Here is a 16,988-nt window from a genome sequence, read left to right as displayed (position 1 = left end):
AGTTGTAGAGAAGTTCCAGACCCGTGTTTGTTATTTTCAGGTATTTATTGAACAGACCAACAAATGCAGTCACCTAGCAAAAAAGCCCCCTTTCAACGTTCCACTCCCCACCCCCACCAAATCCCTCATGTAATGTGGGTGGCTATGTTACGTGAAACATGAATACACCCGGCGTGTTCTATATTGACGACGGCCAGACTTTTGTCCTTTATGATGATGAAAGACGTGTGTGCCTCACAACCCTTTGTAAAGGAGAGATTTTGTACCAGGGATGAGCGGGTGAATTATGAAGTTGAATTCGGGAAGCGTTTTGCAATGACCCTTCAGTGTGAACAAGTCCTTTAATCCCCACAAATAAAACGTTTAAACGTGTGAAAAAAAAAAACAAAGTTATGCTGTAAATAATGCAAACAATGAAAACAAGTTTCAAAACAAAAACAGTGAATAATTTAATTACACATGTACAGTATAATACGTTTCTGGAAAGTTATGCTAGTTTCGTTTGCACAATTAACCTGCTTGCTCCAGGAAGACGCCACCTAACGGTGCGTTTATTTTCTCTGCATGCACTTCTCCACAAGTCGATTAAAGGACAACCTCTTCTCCTTTTCACTCAAAAAGGCATGAAGTGGGGACAATATGATGTTACATTTTCCAGCCTGGGTCTGGCTGCAGCTCTGCACTTTTCTCTTGAGAATAACAGAAAGTCTGCCACCCATCAATGGTGTGTGAAAGTCCACAGGATGGCCCTCACTCTTGCACGAAAGTGCACCCACAATACAGGGACCATCAGCGGATTTAGGAGAGTTTGTTAAAACGCGCGCTTCGCTCGATGCACTTTGCCGGTCGCCTGTGCCGTCATATGGCCGCCGTGAAGGGGAAGGCAACGAGTCAAAAGAGCATTTATCTTCAACGCATGTTACATGCTTTGGGAAGGACTCCGAGCTCAGACTTTCTGCATAATCAAGTTTCCTTTTCACTCTCGATTCATCAGCATGTGAATGAACTGAAGCCTCAACAGCTGACTTGTAGACAGACTTTGTGTCCATGATTACTTTGGTCGATTTTGAATCACTTATGTTATCACTGTCAAAGCTTAATGGGATTGCAATAGATTCAGAAGGCAAGGTAAAGGGCTTGTCATCTTCATTTTTTATAACACGTATGGAATCATAATCGCCAGCTTCATCATCATCCTCAGAACTCGCAATTATGACACGTGGAGGCGAATGTGTTGCGATGGAAGATTTGGGACTGTCGAAGCATACCCCCTTGGGGATGTGTGTTCTGGAGGTCCGAAAAATGCAGGCTTTCCTTTTCGGCAAACATTTATTACTACAAGCAGAAACCCCGCCGCCTTCCTTCATAAACCTCTGCACCGACTCCGGAATAATGATCGTTTTACTCTGGCTGCTCTGCGCGGTGCTGAGGAACTCCCTGAAGTATCTCTCGCAGCTGGGCCCCTTGTTGATGGGCACGATGGCTCGCGGCTGTAGCCCGGCGACAAATTGGCGCAGCTCGCCGTAAGAGGAGTGGTCCGAGTAGGGTACGATGAAAATGGAGTCGCACGGCTGCCGGCCAGCACGGTTGCCCGAGGGCAGCACGGCGATGGTGGGGCACTCACAGTTCCAGTGTGCCATGCTGCGGCTGTTCAATTGGTGCGCGTCCACGACCCGCAAGCGGCACTCATCTGTGGCCGTCGTGAACACGTTGGGCAGGCCAAGCAGCTGCAGCGTCTCCATGCGTTCTGGACTTACCCCCAGCCACCCAAACTCCATTGCCAGCTCTACCAGCAGAGACTCTTTCCCGAGTGAGTATGTGCCTACACAAAAGAGAATTGAGATGTTGCAGAAGCTTCTAGAACGGACAGTGAAATGTAGGACATTGTGCTAAACAATACGCAGCAAAACTAAAAATACACACCAAAGGGCTATACAGAACAACCGTGAAAAGATGAGTAGTAGCAGAAAGTAATTTGTGTTTTAAATTATGCCCTCTTCATCGATATACTGTTTTTCATATCACAAGTTTCTACTGAACATGGGTAGCGTTTTTTAACATGGATGATATACTAAGGTAATGCATTATCCACCCAATGTCATTAAGAAAAAAATGGTATACAAAGAGCCACTCATTACTGATATAATCGAATAACCATATTTCATAACAAGGGGTTTATAAAAAACAGTGGAACTCAATTCCCACCAGGTAAAAACCAAAAAAGGTGCAGAAATAAACCTTTGTAAGTCTCCATGAGGGGTGAATAGTGGCTGTGTGTGTTGCAATTTCATGCACTGAAATGAAAGTTGTTATATAAAGAAAACCAAGTCATACCGATAACAACCTGATGGTCTGGGTGGTTTCGTATTATTATCTTGATCTCTTCTGTGGCATCTTCTCGTGAAGGAAAGTGCCACTTTGAAGGGCAGTATGTGTTATCCAAGTACAGAACATCGATTATAATATTGGTTTGCAGCAGAGGCAGCTTAAGCATCTCTGGAATAAATCTGAAATCACCTGCAAAACACCAAATAATCATTTAAATCAAGGGAATGAATGCTCAATGTACGAGCAGTTTTTCTTATCTATAGCAAAGGGCCAACATTCCAAATAGAGTCACTAAATAAGTCTCGCATTTGTAAGTATACAAACCCTCATTAAATTAAACACATTTTGAGTCTATGGTTTGAGCACCAATCAGAATCCATCAAATGAAATTTTTCATTCATGAACATAAGCATAAGAGGACAAGAAAAATATTTTGAGATATTTATATAATTTCTTAAAATAAGAGCTTAATGAGTGCTCATGTTTCTAAATTAAATATTCGATGTGTAGAAGCATAGGCTCACACTTTCTAGACATAGTTGGTATCTGAGGTGTAACGAGGCTTTGATTTATCAACGTCGATTGTTAAGATAAAACGATATGCATTGTATAACATACTAGGTTTTTCCCCTTTTTTCTGGCAACACAACGGGTGTTAAGATGTTAAAACACCAAACTGAAAACTTTTACAAGGAATTATGTCTGCGTTAACCACAATGCTTGTGGTCAGAATGCAAACAAAAACATACTCTGATAAGAAATGCATTGTCTTTGAAACTGATTGGTCCACACCAGAGACAGCTTTCTTTTGAGCCTCGTCTCAAACGGTGTTAGACCAGAGGACGCCAAAAGGCGTCTAACACGTTTTGAGACCCGGTTCCAAAGAAAGCTGTCTCTGGTGTGGACCAATAAGTTTCAAAGACAATGCATTTCTTATCAGAGTATTTTTTGTTTGCATTCTGACCACAAGCATTGTGGTTAATGCAGTCATGATTCCTTGTAAAAGGTTTCAGTTTGGTGTTTTAACATCTTAACACCTGTTTTGTTGATAGGGTTTTTTCCCTTTTTTCTGGCAACAAAACTGAAACCTTTTTACAAGGATTCATGTCTGCATTAACCACAATACCTGCAGTCAAATGCAAATAAAAAACACACTATGATAATATATGCATTGTCCTTGAAACTGATTGGTCCACACCAAGGGACGGCTTTCTTTTGAGCCACGACCCAATTGGTGCCAGAAAAAAGGGGAAAAAACCTATTATCGTATTTTGGTACTGGTAAAGGAGGTCCCAAGACATTGTATAACAATTTAAGTGTATCGATTTCTATAGTTGTATGTGATGTGATTCATATGCTCACTGTGGTCATGTGTCCATTAAATGTAAAAAATATTGAATCGAATCACTCATCTTCTTTCATATGAATGATGTAGATGCAGAGCAACAACTACAATTTCACGAATATTACAACTGTTGTCGTACAGTCAATCGTACCTCCACTAGTTGGAACCACATTAATTTAACCAAGCATGTGGGGTTATATTCTGGAAGCTATTAAAATGTAGTTCTATTAAATCACACACCACACATACCAGTGTACAGAATGTTGCCAAAGTAACCTTGGAACAGAAACATGACGGCACCCGGGCAGTGGTTGGCATCAATGAGTGTCACCGTCATCGTCTCCTTGCCCACTCCATCTAGGGGCACACAGTGGCTCTCTCCCAGCTCCAGCGGGCGAATGAACTTGTCGGCAATCTAAACAGATCATGTTAACACCGCCGTTACACAATGCTCGATTATCTCTCACACAAACACGTGTTATTTTCATGGTCATGTACTGTAATTCATGTTCCTCCTCGAAAACACTGGACTGACATTCTCATCAATTTATGTATTTATTTATCTTATCTCATCTAACGAATTTTTTAGGAGGGTCCAACGTTTGGCCACTTCCACAATAATGATATGTTTTTAATGTGGGTATAAAATGGCTGGAGTAACCAGGGAAATCCCATGCTTATAATGTAGAAAATACTCAACCTTCTGCACAGATGGGTTCATAAATCATTTTCTCAACTGCAATCTCATGACCAACACACAGTTCAGCGAGTTTGGGAGATTTCACAAACCTACGTGATCCACCAATCCAAAAGCACAGCATTATCAATACACGTCACCATGCCAAGCTCTGTAAATTATAAATTTTTTCACGAAATGAATTTCATGCAATCACATTCAATTTTGATAAAATGCCATCTAAAATCTGTTAATGGAACTCTATTTTTTTTATTTTAGTCCCAAAATTATAAAACATTGCCTCTAATTATACCAATCATCTGCCTCTGAAAGGCCACTGTCCAAGCTATTTGTTATATATATTGTATTTATACTTTAATAATGGTTTATAATAGGAAACAAATAATTTGAAGGCTGCACCTAAATATTCCTTAATACCATAATCAATGGCGCAGCCAGGAGTTGTTAGCAAGTAAGGACTTGTCCCTTGCTTTTTATTCTACGCGTGTGCGGCGATGGCGCAGCCATTGATCGAGGGTCGAATTCGAACCATGTGTGATCGGCATCGCCCTCGCTGAAGGTGTTTACCTTCAGGGAAGTCGTGGACTGTATACGCAACTGCGCACAATTCTGAGTCACTTAAAACTGCTTTGCTGTTACTTATTGCCAATTATGGACTAAGACTATTGTCCTATCATCTCATAGAGTCCCTGGCACATAATCAAAATTAAGGATTTCGATCGGATTATTGGGGGGGGCACGTGCCACCCCACCCCCCCCCACTGGCTCCGCCAGTGACCATAATCATCAGCCACGATTAATCTACTGCTGGATGAACACCTCGGCAAGCCTTCACCATAGCTCATGGTCCTGTACTGAAAGAACCCAACTAGCACCTGTACGCCAGCCAATATCATTGCTCCATCTCCGCGCTGGGACTTATTCTCCAAAGTGTTCTCTCCATTGGCTGCGAATGCATTGTTAGTCTTAACCAATGACCATCATTCCTTGACCTAATGTTATAAGCCAGGGGTCGGGAACCTTTTTGACTAAGAGAGCCATGAAAGCAAAAAAATTGGAAATTTATTTCAGTGAGAGCCATATAATATATTTTAAAAGTGAATTCAACTAAATGTCAGTATAATAAGCCTCTGAATTTATTCTTTTAAATAATGTTGTTATAACACTCACCATTAATGCGACTTCTGGTGCTGCATGGATTTGCTGATGTCTTTGTAGTCGGGTTGGTACTTGGTGAGGTTAAGCTTCATGCAAGCGTTGAGGCTTTCATCCGTTAAACGTGATCGTAGGTTGGACTTGATGTTTTTAAGATGTGAGAATGACTGCTCACATGCATACGTAGATCCAAACATGGTCAATACAGCAATACTCACACGCTGCAGTGTGTGGTATGTGACAGGAAGCGCGTTCCAAGTTTTGAGAATCAGCTGGTCTTTGGTCTTCGAGTTGGAGTTTTTTCATTTCTGTCCACATGTGCTTGCTCGCCAACTCCGCTTTCTATCGTGTGATTCTTTCCAAATCTTCATTCAGTGACTTGAACTTATTCACCCACATGTCTGAGGCCTTCAGGTCAGCCACTTCTGCTTCAAAATCTCTGACGGAGACACCAGGGATGTAATTCAGGTCGGCTGTGTTCAGTGAACACTCGTTTGGATGGGTGATGAACTTAAAAAGACGAGTGTGCTCACGAAATTCTCCAAAGCGTGCTTTGAAGGACTGTAGGAGACTGGATGTGCAGCCAGCTAGCTGGTGGAGATCAAGGTTTTGAATGGGCTCACTTGCTGTGCATGCATCTTTAAATTGGCTCAGTTTTTCAAAATGTAGTAAACGACCTGTTTCAAGATCCGTGATGAAAAGCTCCAGCTTGTTTTCAAAAGCAAATACAGCTTGTTGAAGGGATAACACTGTATTTCCAATGCCTTGCATTTTCACGTTGAGCTGGTTCAGATGTTCAGTCAGATCTATGAGATAGTAAAACTTGAGGAGCCACTCGGTGTCGGCTAGCTCAGGATGCCCGACGCCTTTCATTTCAAGGAAAGTCCGGATTTCGTTCAGGCAAGCCGCAAAACGGCTAAGCACCTTCCCTCTTGACAACCAACGCACATTGCTGTGCAAAAGCAGACCAGGATAGTTATTTACAACTTCATCCAGCAGTGTTTTAAACTGGCGATCATTTAAGGCTCGGGCAACAATAAAGTTGATCACACGAATGACCAGCGACATCACTTCGCCAAACTGCCTGTCACACATCTGAGCACAAAGTGCCTCCTGGTGTATAATGCAATGGAAACTTAGGATGGGTCTATTTTTATGTTCACGGAGAAGCGCCACAAATCCTTTGTTTTTCCCCACCATACACGGAGCACCATCAGTACACACTGAGAGAAGTTTATCCATAGGTAGACTTTTTTCTTGAGCAAACTCCATGAAAGACTTGAATAAATCCTCACCTCTTGTGGACCCTTTTAATGGCAGAACAGCAAGACTTTCTTCGCGCAGTGTGTCACCAACAGCATATCTTGCAATCACGCTGAACTGCGACAAATGGCTCACGTCTGTTGACTCATCCAAAGCCAGAGAAAAGAACGGCGCTGCATTTATGTCCTTCACTTGCGTTTCCTCCACTTTGTTTGCCATCACGATGGTACGATCATGAACAGTTCTTGCCGACGGAGGCATGTCTTGTATCCGTTTGATTATCTTGTCTTTGTTCGGAAGATCATCAAAAAGTTCATTGGCTACATCCAGCATGAACGTTTTAGCATACTCGCCATCTGTGAATGGTTTTCCGTTCCTCACTATTGCTAAAGAACCAGCAAAGCTAGCCGAATTATAGTCACCTTGCCGGGTCCATACGCGGAGTTGCTGCTGGCTAGCTTGCACCCTGCTCAGAAGCTCTTGGCACGCTTTCTTTCTGCTGTCTCCCGCAGGGTATTTTGATGCAAAGGTAGCGTGGCGCGTGTCGAAGTGCCGCTTTACATTCGACCGTTTCAACGATGTAATTTTGTCATTGCAAATTAGACACACCGCAGAACCCGCTCTCTCCACAAAGGCGAATTCTTCGGTCCATTCGTCCTGAAATGTACGATACTCGTCGTCTTTTTTTCTTTTCGCCATCTTCTTCGTCGAAGGGTTAGCTTTGAGCTAATGACCGAGCAGACGCAGTCTCAGACTGATTCAAAAGGGGGCGTTTACCTGTTTTACCCAGCAACGGCAAACGTAGGCCAGTATCATCCAATTAAAATAATGGACAATTGCTCCTGCAGCCCTGAACAGGACATGCGCAGTGAAAAATCGATGGATGGATTAAAACAAGTGAGAATATTTTGTTTTATCTGCGAGCCATATGCAATCATCAAAAGAGCCACATCTGGCTCGCGAGCCATAGGTTCCCGACCCCTGTTATAAGCTAAACATAAAACAGTCCTTTTGGCTTTCGTACATGACTAATATCAGGTGACCGCCTGGGGCACATTTAAAAAAAGACAGACCGCCAACTTCTGTGAGCAAGTGAGGCGCGTGCGCGTACATTAAATTTGCGTTTGAGGAGCACGGCGGTGATGGGAGAGCAGTAGATTGGCCGGCTCCAAGTCGGGGTGAGCCCACTTGTGTGATCGGCGTGCATATGGCTCAGGAAGAAAATCCTCGCCTCAGGGAACTTGGCCACCCGCCAGAAATCCACAGCCAGTGGCGTGTATGGTATGAGCTTGCCATTCATCACTGCAGCCAGAGGGGAAGACCGGGAAAGGAATTGAGTTTCATGCACGATTATTCACCTTTGCTAACCACCATTGTGGCGAGTGTTGTGGAGATGTGACACCACCTAATTGTTGTCACCACCTGCATAAACAAAGGTGTGCAGGCTATTTAAATAATTTAAACCAGGAACAGTTGAAAATATATAACAGGTTTATTCAAAGTACTAAGAATGTTTACTCTCAATGCAAGCCAATTGCAAATCAGGCTGTCTTGGTCTATTACTTTCTCACCTTGTCTAACAAAATAAACTTGGAACTTGGCCTTCATGAGTTGGTGTTGGCGAATACATAAAGTTATTTCTTTCATGGATAATAATCATTGTTTTTAGTTTAATTTAAATCTCATTTTAAGTGTAACACATAGGCTTTCTATTCTGGCAAATCGCCCGATGCTGGATGTAATTACCAGCGAAACGCCGTACTCAAGTTGTAGATGTCGTGGATTTACTCTCCAACACACCCGTGGGCTGAAGTAGTAAAGGAGAGCGAGTTAATGCACACGGTGAATGAATGGGATGTGTGTACCTGTGAAGAGCGCCCTGTCTTCACCACTTTGCAGGTAATGTCAGTGATGATGGGTGCATCACTGCCAAATAAAAAAACAGTTGTCATGACGTGGGGAGTAAAATGCATTTAAACACATTCCTCCCTGCGCATCGTGGATAGCTTATTTGACCATACCTCACCACGCTCAATATAATCCACTGCAGTCATAAACAATATACAGGGTGGTCCAGATGTCGTGTGACCCCCATTTAATGATCTAAAACGTAATCTTTTTGAAGTAAGGTTTATTTAAAACAGAGATGAATATGCAAAGGAAGAAAAACAATTTGGGGTCAATTAATTGGGGGGGGGGGGGGTCACAAGACATCTGGACCACCCTGTAATGTAATCTGGTGTACTAAGAGTATAAGTGAGCTCCTCGACATAACCTACTTCTGTTCCTCACTTAAAACCCATCTCCTCTCCCAGGCCCATCAAATCAAGCTTCTCCCCTGCCCTCGCCCCCCAGCTGTGAGCAGGTCTACCCCAACTCCTCAACCTACGTACTGTGCAAAAGAAGTTCAACATACACACAGTACATACATACCTGCTCTCATACCTGTCAACCCGTACGGTTTACCCCGTATTCTTGTACAGGGAAATTGAGTTTTCACGTCCACGTGGCGTACAGCCGTTTCAATACGGGCAAAACATATTGTTTTGTCTATTTGTTTGTGTTTCTCCCTTGTCATGGGACTTTGCAGGATGAACGCTGAGATTTATAAGGGGCACGAGGTGACCAATAAGGTCTGAATTGTTCTGTAATAAGGTAGGGCACTGATAAGGGGTTGACAGGTTTGTGTTCTCTTGTCACCACGACCACTTTTAATAATCCCACCCATTATCTGAACCACTGTCATTGTACGTACAATGTGAAAATTGCTGTAAAGCGCCTTGGAATAAGGCGCTAATTACACATCTATACATTCTAAAGTATACGACACTAGGGCTCCTTACCCTCCTTTTCGTCAAGGCGACATTACCTCTAACATCGGGCGGTTCATTGGCATCGATTCAACCGAGCCAGACTGCTGATGAAGACAACCGGTCTAGTTTGCATGTCCTGTGCTCCACGCCGTCCAAATTATACACTCACTGATGGTATGTGTAAAATATTTTTGTTTTAAATGCGGACAGATACAGTCTGCGTATCGATGTCTGGACCCGTCTATTCGAGCAGCTCACTCTGTAGTCGATATCAAGTTCCTCACTATGGTGCCTCGCCAGTGAGCTCCTCTCTACGAATCTCACCACACACATGGAGAAAGGCTTCTCAGCCTGTACTCTGGTAGTAAGCAAGCTCACACACACACAGAGTAATATTCTCAACCCTTTACTGTGGTAAGTTCACCCCACCCAGCAGTGTGTTCATCTCACCCTACGGTGAGCTCCTCACCCACAACTGTATTAATCTCACCACTACTAAAGTAAGCAGTTGTGAGCCCTGATGTTGAGTAAGCTCACCTTACTCAACATAGTTCAGTTTATTTTGGTATAGCCCTGTGAGCCATTCGGCACTTGACTCGGGTGCAACCACAACAAATAAAAACACGAACAAGAAAAACATCTTAAAGTGACTATGTGTGACTGTGCAAACAGAAAATCCATGCAACAAAAAACATCAAAATATTCCTGACAAAAGCACCGTACACCAACGCTGTGTGCAAAAAGTCCCAGTGGGATGCAAGTCAAACAACAACAAAAACAACCACAAGACAACTTAGATTAAGGCCATCAGTCTAACTCCGTACTACAACAAAACAAACATGTCCAAACCCAAAAAACGTTTTCCAAATCACCAATTTTTTTTATATTATAAGCTCATATATAAGCTCACTGTACTTATTATATAGGCTCACCCCCCAACACAGGGAGTCACTCATCCTCTACGCACACAAAGTAAATGCATTTGTTTTATACTTCCCATTAACAGGACTGTGTGTATATAATGTTAGAACGGTGCCGTTTCGGATAATCGGCAAAGTTAAAACCTCGGCTCCCGCGCTTTTCTCTTCAACGAATCTCGACCGTGGTGGGGTTGGTCGGAGGTGAAAGGGCAAACACGGTCCGCGACTCTTAAGCAGGACGTTTTCGAAATAAATAAATAAATTTGTATCCGATCGATGAATTATCGTCCGGTTAGGTTGAGAAAATAAAAAAAATATATATCGACTACAATTTAATATTAACGATTTACTTCCGGGGCGAACAATTTATCGCGGAAGTGTTTCGCTTCCGGGTCGTGTCCACGCGTGTGGAGGTCACCGCACGCCCGGCGAAGTCCTCCTCGGGTAAAGTTGGCGGATAACGAGACATTGTTAATTATACGGGTAACCATTATCATTATTATTAACGTTGAATTAGAAAATTAAGTGAAATATGCACACGCGTAGTTTGTCAAAGTCGTGCGCGTTGGCACCAATTGGTATGCGCTCACCGTTCTTCCCACTGTTTGAGCTGGAGGGTAGTGTCACTTTTTAACGTTGAGTAACCTTAAAGGTCTAATGTGTACATTTTTATCTGCTGCTGTGTTTATGTCTTCGTTTTGTTATTTGAGTAAGCGATGTCATTCTATTGTACTGTACCATGCTTCGTCCGCCTTTAGTCAGCATTGACCAGAGTGGTGAAGTATGGTCATGTAACACCCCCCCATAACACCAAGACCGACACGGCGTGAGGAGGCCCTCATCCAGCAGTGGACTAACAAAGAGGCTGTGCTTGTAAAAACCCGGGGAGTGTGTAGCCCATCAAAGGTGGCTCAGTGGTTAGTTCACTGCTCAACTGACACTGCACCACCTGGGTTAGATTCCATGTCCACTCAGCCTTAAATGAGCAGTGGTATCTGCTGCGGATTTGTAAGCGTCAGCACTGTGGAGAGACAAAGGCGGCGACGGAACGTGGCTCTGTACACCCTTCGTGCGTGACCGCATTTAACAGTGCTTATGCTGTTTAAAAAAAAAAGTTAATTGGATAACCGATTAAGAATGCTGTACAGTAGTAATTAAGATTTTGCATAGAATACTGCAGTGAGAATACATTGACACCAACGCGAACCGTATTACAACAAAAACAAGCATGCGAATTTGGAATTCCAAATGTAACCTGCAATGTTGCAATGTAAAGTTGATGCTTTCTGAACCCTCAATGCTTAGAGAAACTGCCTTGCAGTCGAAGCCCTTCAGTTCAGTGTTTTGCCGAGCTATATACGGTAGTCTTTGGTCCAGATCAGATATTTGACCTGCCATCACTTGAGAAAGCAAACCCTTAGTTGGATTTTTAGATCACACTGATTTACATTGCAAACCAAGTGACACTTAAGATATTTTATTCAACGAACAACAGGCATCTGACTGGTTGCATAAAACACATTTCGTGATTTAATACTGTGTATGGCAAACTAAGGCTAAAATGTGTCATGCAATTGGCCACCAAATAATGTCCACCAAGTGTTAAACCGAGGAAAGCTTCACTGGGTCAAGACGTTTTTAGGAAGGTCATGGTGTTTGCAGTCAGGGAGCAATAATTGATAAGTGTTTCCCAATTAAAGTAACTAATCTTCGAGTAAATTTTAAAAATTTGGACCATAATGCCGTCACGAGATCTTTAACACCCACTCTAAAGCCGACTGAATCAGGGTGGTCTTATCACTCGAACCGTGTACCTCTGCAGCAAGTGGCAAACACTGCTGCAAGAGCCACTGCCCCATGCGTGCCCAGAGCATGACTCAATGTCCTTCTGTGTCCATGGAGTGCAGACTGGCTGTCAGGACACATGGCGGCGGTTCCAACCTTGAGCAACTATGCGCGCCACATGGCAAGGCTGAGTGCACGCATCTTCGGCGAGGTGGCACGGCCCACCGACGCATCCTCTATGAAGGTGGTGGCATTGATGAGTGAGAGGCCCATGGCCAAGCAGCCAGACGTGGTCAACTACTATCCAGCGCACCAGGAGTACTCGCAGCTCATGCGTACCCTGCGCTTCCATGGCCTCTACAGGTGGGCAGCTGTGCTTGTCCTAGCTCACGAATGAACCATTTGTTTCTGTATTCACACCTTTGGGCACATTGTTACTAGCATCACATTTCGATGGGATGATAGACAATGGTCGAGATTAACAACTGAGTAGTAGCCAACGGAGGGAACATACCCAAGAGAATCAAAGAGAACATCTACTGTAATATATAGAGTGATTAAATCATCTTGTGGCCAGGTGCTAGGTGGGTTGTTAGATAGCAGCATGACTTAGACCAATGCGTTGAACAAAATTATACAAACGAGACTAAAAATAGAAACAATGCAAATGCGGTGGTAAATAGACACAATCATCTATTGGCAGCCAAAGATTTAACAATTTAGTTTGAAAGTAGGTTAATCATAACATGTCTATTGTTAACACTTTCCTTTGGCTTTCCTTGAGTGATCTTTGTAATGAGTATATCTGAGACTTGGTTGATGGTCCTATGGTGAAACTTTGTTGTTTCAGAGATGAACACGAGGATTTCAGGGAAGAGATGAAGAGACTCAAGAAACTTCGGGGGAAAGGGAAGCCAAAGAAGGGAGAAGGAAAGCGGGCATTACAGAAGAAGTGACCAAACGTGTTAATAACCACCGTGTTATTTTGTGCCAATAAATTACATTGGCATCTGTGAATTCTCAATGGTGTTTTCTTTTTTCCAATGGGTTTGGTAAATGCTGTAGTGTTGTGATATGCCATATATTGTATTTACCTGCTTTTGCTTCAAACTGTAAATACCGTCATAACTGAATAAAATTATAAAAATCATGGTGTCGAATGAACAAATTGTTTCCTGTGAACCGGTATGTCAACCGTATACAGTGCTATATAGTGTTTGGTGTTGGCGAAACACAGAACTGGAGCAGGGTATAATATTCGGTGTTCCACAAAAGGGTTCAGTCGCATGCCTGTTGATAAAGTGAGAAGATTGATCAGTGTAAATTAAGCAGGGTAGGTTACCGCAGTTGTGCGTTATCCTGTGATGTGTTTTTTGGTGGTACCGCAAGTTGCACTTCTGACATTTCGGTTAACGTGCTGGAAGTTTCTTGAATTCAGTTCAGCACGTGTAGCGAAACCTGCTGTGGTCCAATCTGAAATACACACTAAATACATTGGGCAAAATGCTAAATAGCTTTTCATTGGATCACGTGATAATTTTTCAATTGACTAAAAGCTTAATATTTACATTACTGTGCTTTATAACAATGCATTTAGAATCCAGCTGTACTAAAATAAACCGAACACTTGTACGTGCCAAAAATAATAAACATTAACTTGTTTCACGAAGCAATACGCTATGGCAGTCTCTTTTTTTGCAATGGTGACCAAAGAAATCTGCAAGTCATGGATGTTACACGACTTTAGTGTCTTCTAAGATCTCAGTCGACATTTCGGCCTCGCAAACCAGTTTGAGACTTAACATTCGTCCTCTGGAAAGCGAGCACTGCGGTGACATTTTGTAGGGCCTCACTAAACCAACCACCCCTTGCAACAATGGTCACGCTGTGTGATGCTGCAATGGCTGTGTGCCCAGTGCGGGCCTGCCAAGCACCCCGGGGTCCATCATTTGCATGCAGCCAGGCACAATAGAAACACTGGGGCAGCCAATGGTGGTCGCCACTGTGGGTCACCTGCCCTAGGCATCCCCGCATTCCACGCATCGCTCGCATCGCAAGCCGCGCCGTTGGCGGGGAGTTCTTTCTCTCCTGTCTCCTTTTCTTTCCATCCCCCACCATTAATTACGGTCTGCCAACTTTGGGGTTTTGTGGGCCAAGGCATCAGCAGCAGCAGCAGGTAAAGACGTGCTGCCTGGGACTTTTTGTCTCCACATCTCAAACTCTGGTGCGTGTGTGTGCGCGTGCGGAAATTTACGTCGATACTTGGTGCCACTTTGGGTACCAACGAATTCGTTTGGTGTTCTGACAAAAGGGTCGAGACCTACCGGCTCTGGCCGGTTGGAAGTGTTTGAGATCCGAGCCGATGCAATGGGCTTGTTTACTGAGCCGTCCTGAAAAGAGGCCAGGAGGGAGAATAATTCGCAGAGTGGTGGCGCATACGAGACGATGAGTAGGATAGGAGAGGTGACAAGGCGAGTTCCCCGACTACTGTGCTTGCTACACGTGAGTGACAATTCGCCTTATTTTAATGTTCTAGCCGATGAAGGATGACCGAGACATCACTGGACGTTTTGTCTCAAGCAGTGACGCTACTTACGTCTGGTGGCCACAGAGGTGAGTACACGTTTTGCACTACCATTCACTGCCGTTTGTCGGTGCCATCGTCATAATCAACCGTGGTCAATCCACTGCTGGATGGCGGTCTTCCCAAGCCGCAGCAATGTCACACGATCTTGCGATGTTAATGCTCCCCACCTAACACCTGCACACGAGTTGATTTCGTCACTCCGTCTGAACATTGTTACTATACTGAAACCCGAGAATACGCTTTGCATTTTACGGGCATACACGTTCACGTTAAGGAACATTTATAACGTCCTGTGTGCACAACAGGATTCGTTTTATTCGGTATAGCGGTTTTGGTTGTCATGCCATAAGTTTACCACCACTAGAGGTCGCTGTAAGACCTAAATAAACATGCCGTGTGCGATGTCAGTAATGCAGTGTCGTGCAGTTTCACACGACGCATAATTCACATCATAGTCAGACCCAGACTTGTTTTTCCTCCAACGTGTGTTGAAAATTAACAGTTACACGCGTAATAACTCAACCTGCTTCTGCGGACGAAACATAAACATGTCCAATACCAGTCTAGAGTGTTGTTTTTTTGCTTTGCATATTCAAATCCTGTTGGGTAATATTGGTCTGGAAAGCACATATATGCTGATGGACTGATACATTACAGTATTCTAGATTTGGAGCTTTCGTGACTGCAAGGATCCATACTCTTTGGTTCTATTCGGTAAAGTCACGTAAGTAAAAAATAAAACAACAAAAATCACGACGTTTCGGCCACAACACAAGTGGCCTTCATCAGGTGAAGGGACCACGCGACCTGGGCTTGGCTGTCTTCACTCCAACGCTGTCCTCTGGACAGTCCGGTCCCTTCACCTGATGAAGGCCACTTGTGTTGTGGCCGAAACGTCGTGATTTTTGTTGTTTTATTTTTTTACCTACGTGACTTTACCGAATAGAACCAAAGAGTACATTACAGTATGTTTAGTCAGGGTTACTCAACTAAAGATGTTGGTATGCCACATTTTATCGGTGGGTGTAGTCCGTGTCATGGCACGGGTCCCTGCATCGGTGGCACTTCAGGGCAGTCCCTGCCAATACATCTGAAATATCTTGAGAATGAGTCCCCGTGACGCTTGCCTAACAACAACACGTTGAAGCAAGTTGTGACGTGGCGAGGATATAGTTTTTTTTCGAACTTCTGATCCATTGAAATACATTAACTGACAGCGCACAGCTATCAATACAGGGTTTTTGGGGGGGTTAAATCGCGTAAATATGTGGCGTTAAACCCACCGCCACCCGACACAGCCAACTAGTAAGGTTTATAACGTAAACAGAACGTGCCAATTCGTTACGAGTACAGCACACCGGTGTGTTGGAGAGCCAAGCCACAATATTTACAATCTGAATACGACGTTTCGCCAGTAATTACATTTACAATCCGAGTACGACGATTCGCCATTTACAATCTGTAAATGTTGTGGCTTGGCGAAACGTCGTACTCAGATTGTAAATGTTGTGGCTTGGCTCTCCAACACACCGGTGTGCTGTACTAGTGACGAATTGGCATGTTCTGTTTACGTGCCAAACCAAACCAATTGGCTGTGTCGGGTGGTGGCTGGTTTAACGACACATTAAAATATTTACGCGATATAACCCCCAAAAAAACTTGTATTTTGGATGATATTGGTGGCGAAAGCCTACGGCGGCGTGTTAAAGCACACAGCTATTTAAACATACACAACAAATCCCCACGCCCTCCTGAACTGAGCCAGTTTTTCTCTGGCTCAACCCAGTTCTAGCGGTATTGTCAAAAGAACTCGTGTCCAAAACAAATACCAGATATCGTACTTTTTGCGTTTCCTTTCGTATCTCCGCTGTTTTAACATTGCAAGGGGGTTGTGGACATGCGTCCATGTGTACATGTACAGCAACTTTGCCAATCCGTTGCTGGATGATGGACCCTCCCTCCACGTTGTGTTGGCCACGTCTCATTATTAGCCATTTCTGGAACATTGTTACAGTTTACATCATTCACGTACCGTCTATATATTGAAAGATATATGCTACATGTAGAAAACCTACAGTCTATGTAAACAGCAGTA

General features: G+C 43.6%; 2 protein-coding genes across 8 annotated transcripts; one reads left to right on the top strand and one right to left on the bottom strand.

The window, feature by feature from the left end:
* Positions 1–26: 26 nt before the first annotated feature.
* LOC116949336 (5' exonuclease Apollo-like) lies at positions 27–10,801 on the bottom strand. 6 transcript variants are annotated; one of them, XM_032966518.2, is made up of 6 exons: positions 10,666–10,801; positions 8,654–8,714; positions 7,900–8,090; positions 3,950–4,088; positions 2,335–2,517; positions 27–1,822 (listed from the first exon to the last, which is right to left on the bottom strand). In XM_032966518.2, the coding sequence occupies exons 3-6, from the start codon at positions 8,086–8,088 to the stop codon at positions 552–554; spliced, it is 1,782 nt and encodes a 593-aa protein (XP_032822409.1). In that variant the 5' UTR covers positions 8,089–8,090; positions 8,654–8,714; positions 10,666–10,801; the 3' UTR covers positions 27–551. The 6 variants fall into 6 exon arrangements, with proteins under 6 accessions (XP_032822409.1, XP_075928197.1, XP_075928196.1 ...); XM_076072082.1 differs by lacking the exon at positions 8,654–8,714 and adding an exon at positions 8,535–8,595 and having other exon boundaries at positions 3,923–4,088; positions 10,666–10,800; XM_076072081.1 differs by having other exon boundaries at positions 3,923–4,088; positions 10,534–10,799.
* Positions 10,802–10,862: 61 nt separating this feature from the next.
* Positions 10,863–13,456, top strand: MRPS33 (mitochondrial ribosomal protein S33). 2 transcript variants are annotated; one of them, XM_032966524.2, is made up of 3 exons: positions 10,863–10,965; positions 12,429–12,669; positions 13,157–13,456. In XM_032966524.2, the coding sequence occupies exons 2-3, from the start codon at positions 12,446–12,448 to the stop codon at positions 13,260–13,262; spliced, it is 330 nt and encodes a 109-aa protein (XP_032822415.1). In that variant the 5' UTR covers positions 10,863–10,965; positions 12,429–12,445; the 3' UTR covers positions 13,263–13,456. The 2 variants fall into 2 exon arrangements, with proteins under 2 accessions (XP_032822415.1, XP_032822416.1); XM_032966525.2 differs by having other exon boundaries at positions 10,897–11,004.
* The last annotated feature ends 3,532 nt before the right edge of the window (positions 13,457–16,988 follow it).

Source organism: Petromyzon marinus, chromosome 36 (assembly GCF_048934315.1).
Source record: "Petromyzon marinus isolate PM22_M1 ecotype Great Lakes invasive population chromosome 36, UKy_Petmar_22M1.pri1.0, whole genome shotgun sequence".
NCBI lineage: Eukaryota > Metazoa > Chordata > Hyperoartia > Petromyzontiformes > Petromyzontidae > Petromyzon > Petromyzon marinus.
Note: the sequence above shows the minus strand (reverse complement) of the source record. Positions and strands in the feature narration are given on the sequence as shown.

Excerpts from the sequence above, each read along its gene's own strand:
- LOC116949336 (XM_076072082.1), bottom strand. The coding sequence starts at position 8,088 with ATGAATGGCAAGCTCATACCATACACGCCACTGGCTGTGGATTTCTGG. Across the intron at positions 4,089-7,899 it reads TCCTCAAACGCAAATTTAAT|ATTGCCGACAAGTTCATTCG; the intron begins GTACGCGCACGC and ends TGATCTGTTTAG. Across the intron at positions 1,823-2,334 it reads AGACCATCAGGTTGTTATCG|GCACATACTCACTCGGGAAA; the intron begins GTATGACTTGGT and ends TCTTTTGTGTAG.
- MRPS33 (XM_032966524.2), top strand. The coding sequence starts at position 12,446 with ATGGCGGCGGTTCCAACCTTGAGCAACTATGCGCGCCACATGGCAAGG. Across the intron at positions 12,670-13,156 it reads CGCTTCCATGGCCTCTACAG|AGATGAACACGAGGATTTCA; the intron begins GTGGGCAGCTGT and ends TTGTTGTTTCAG.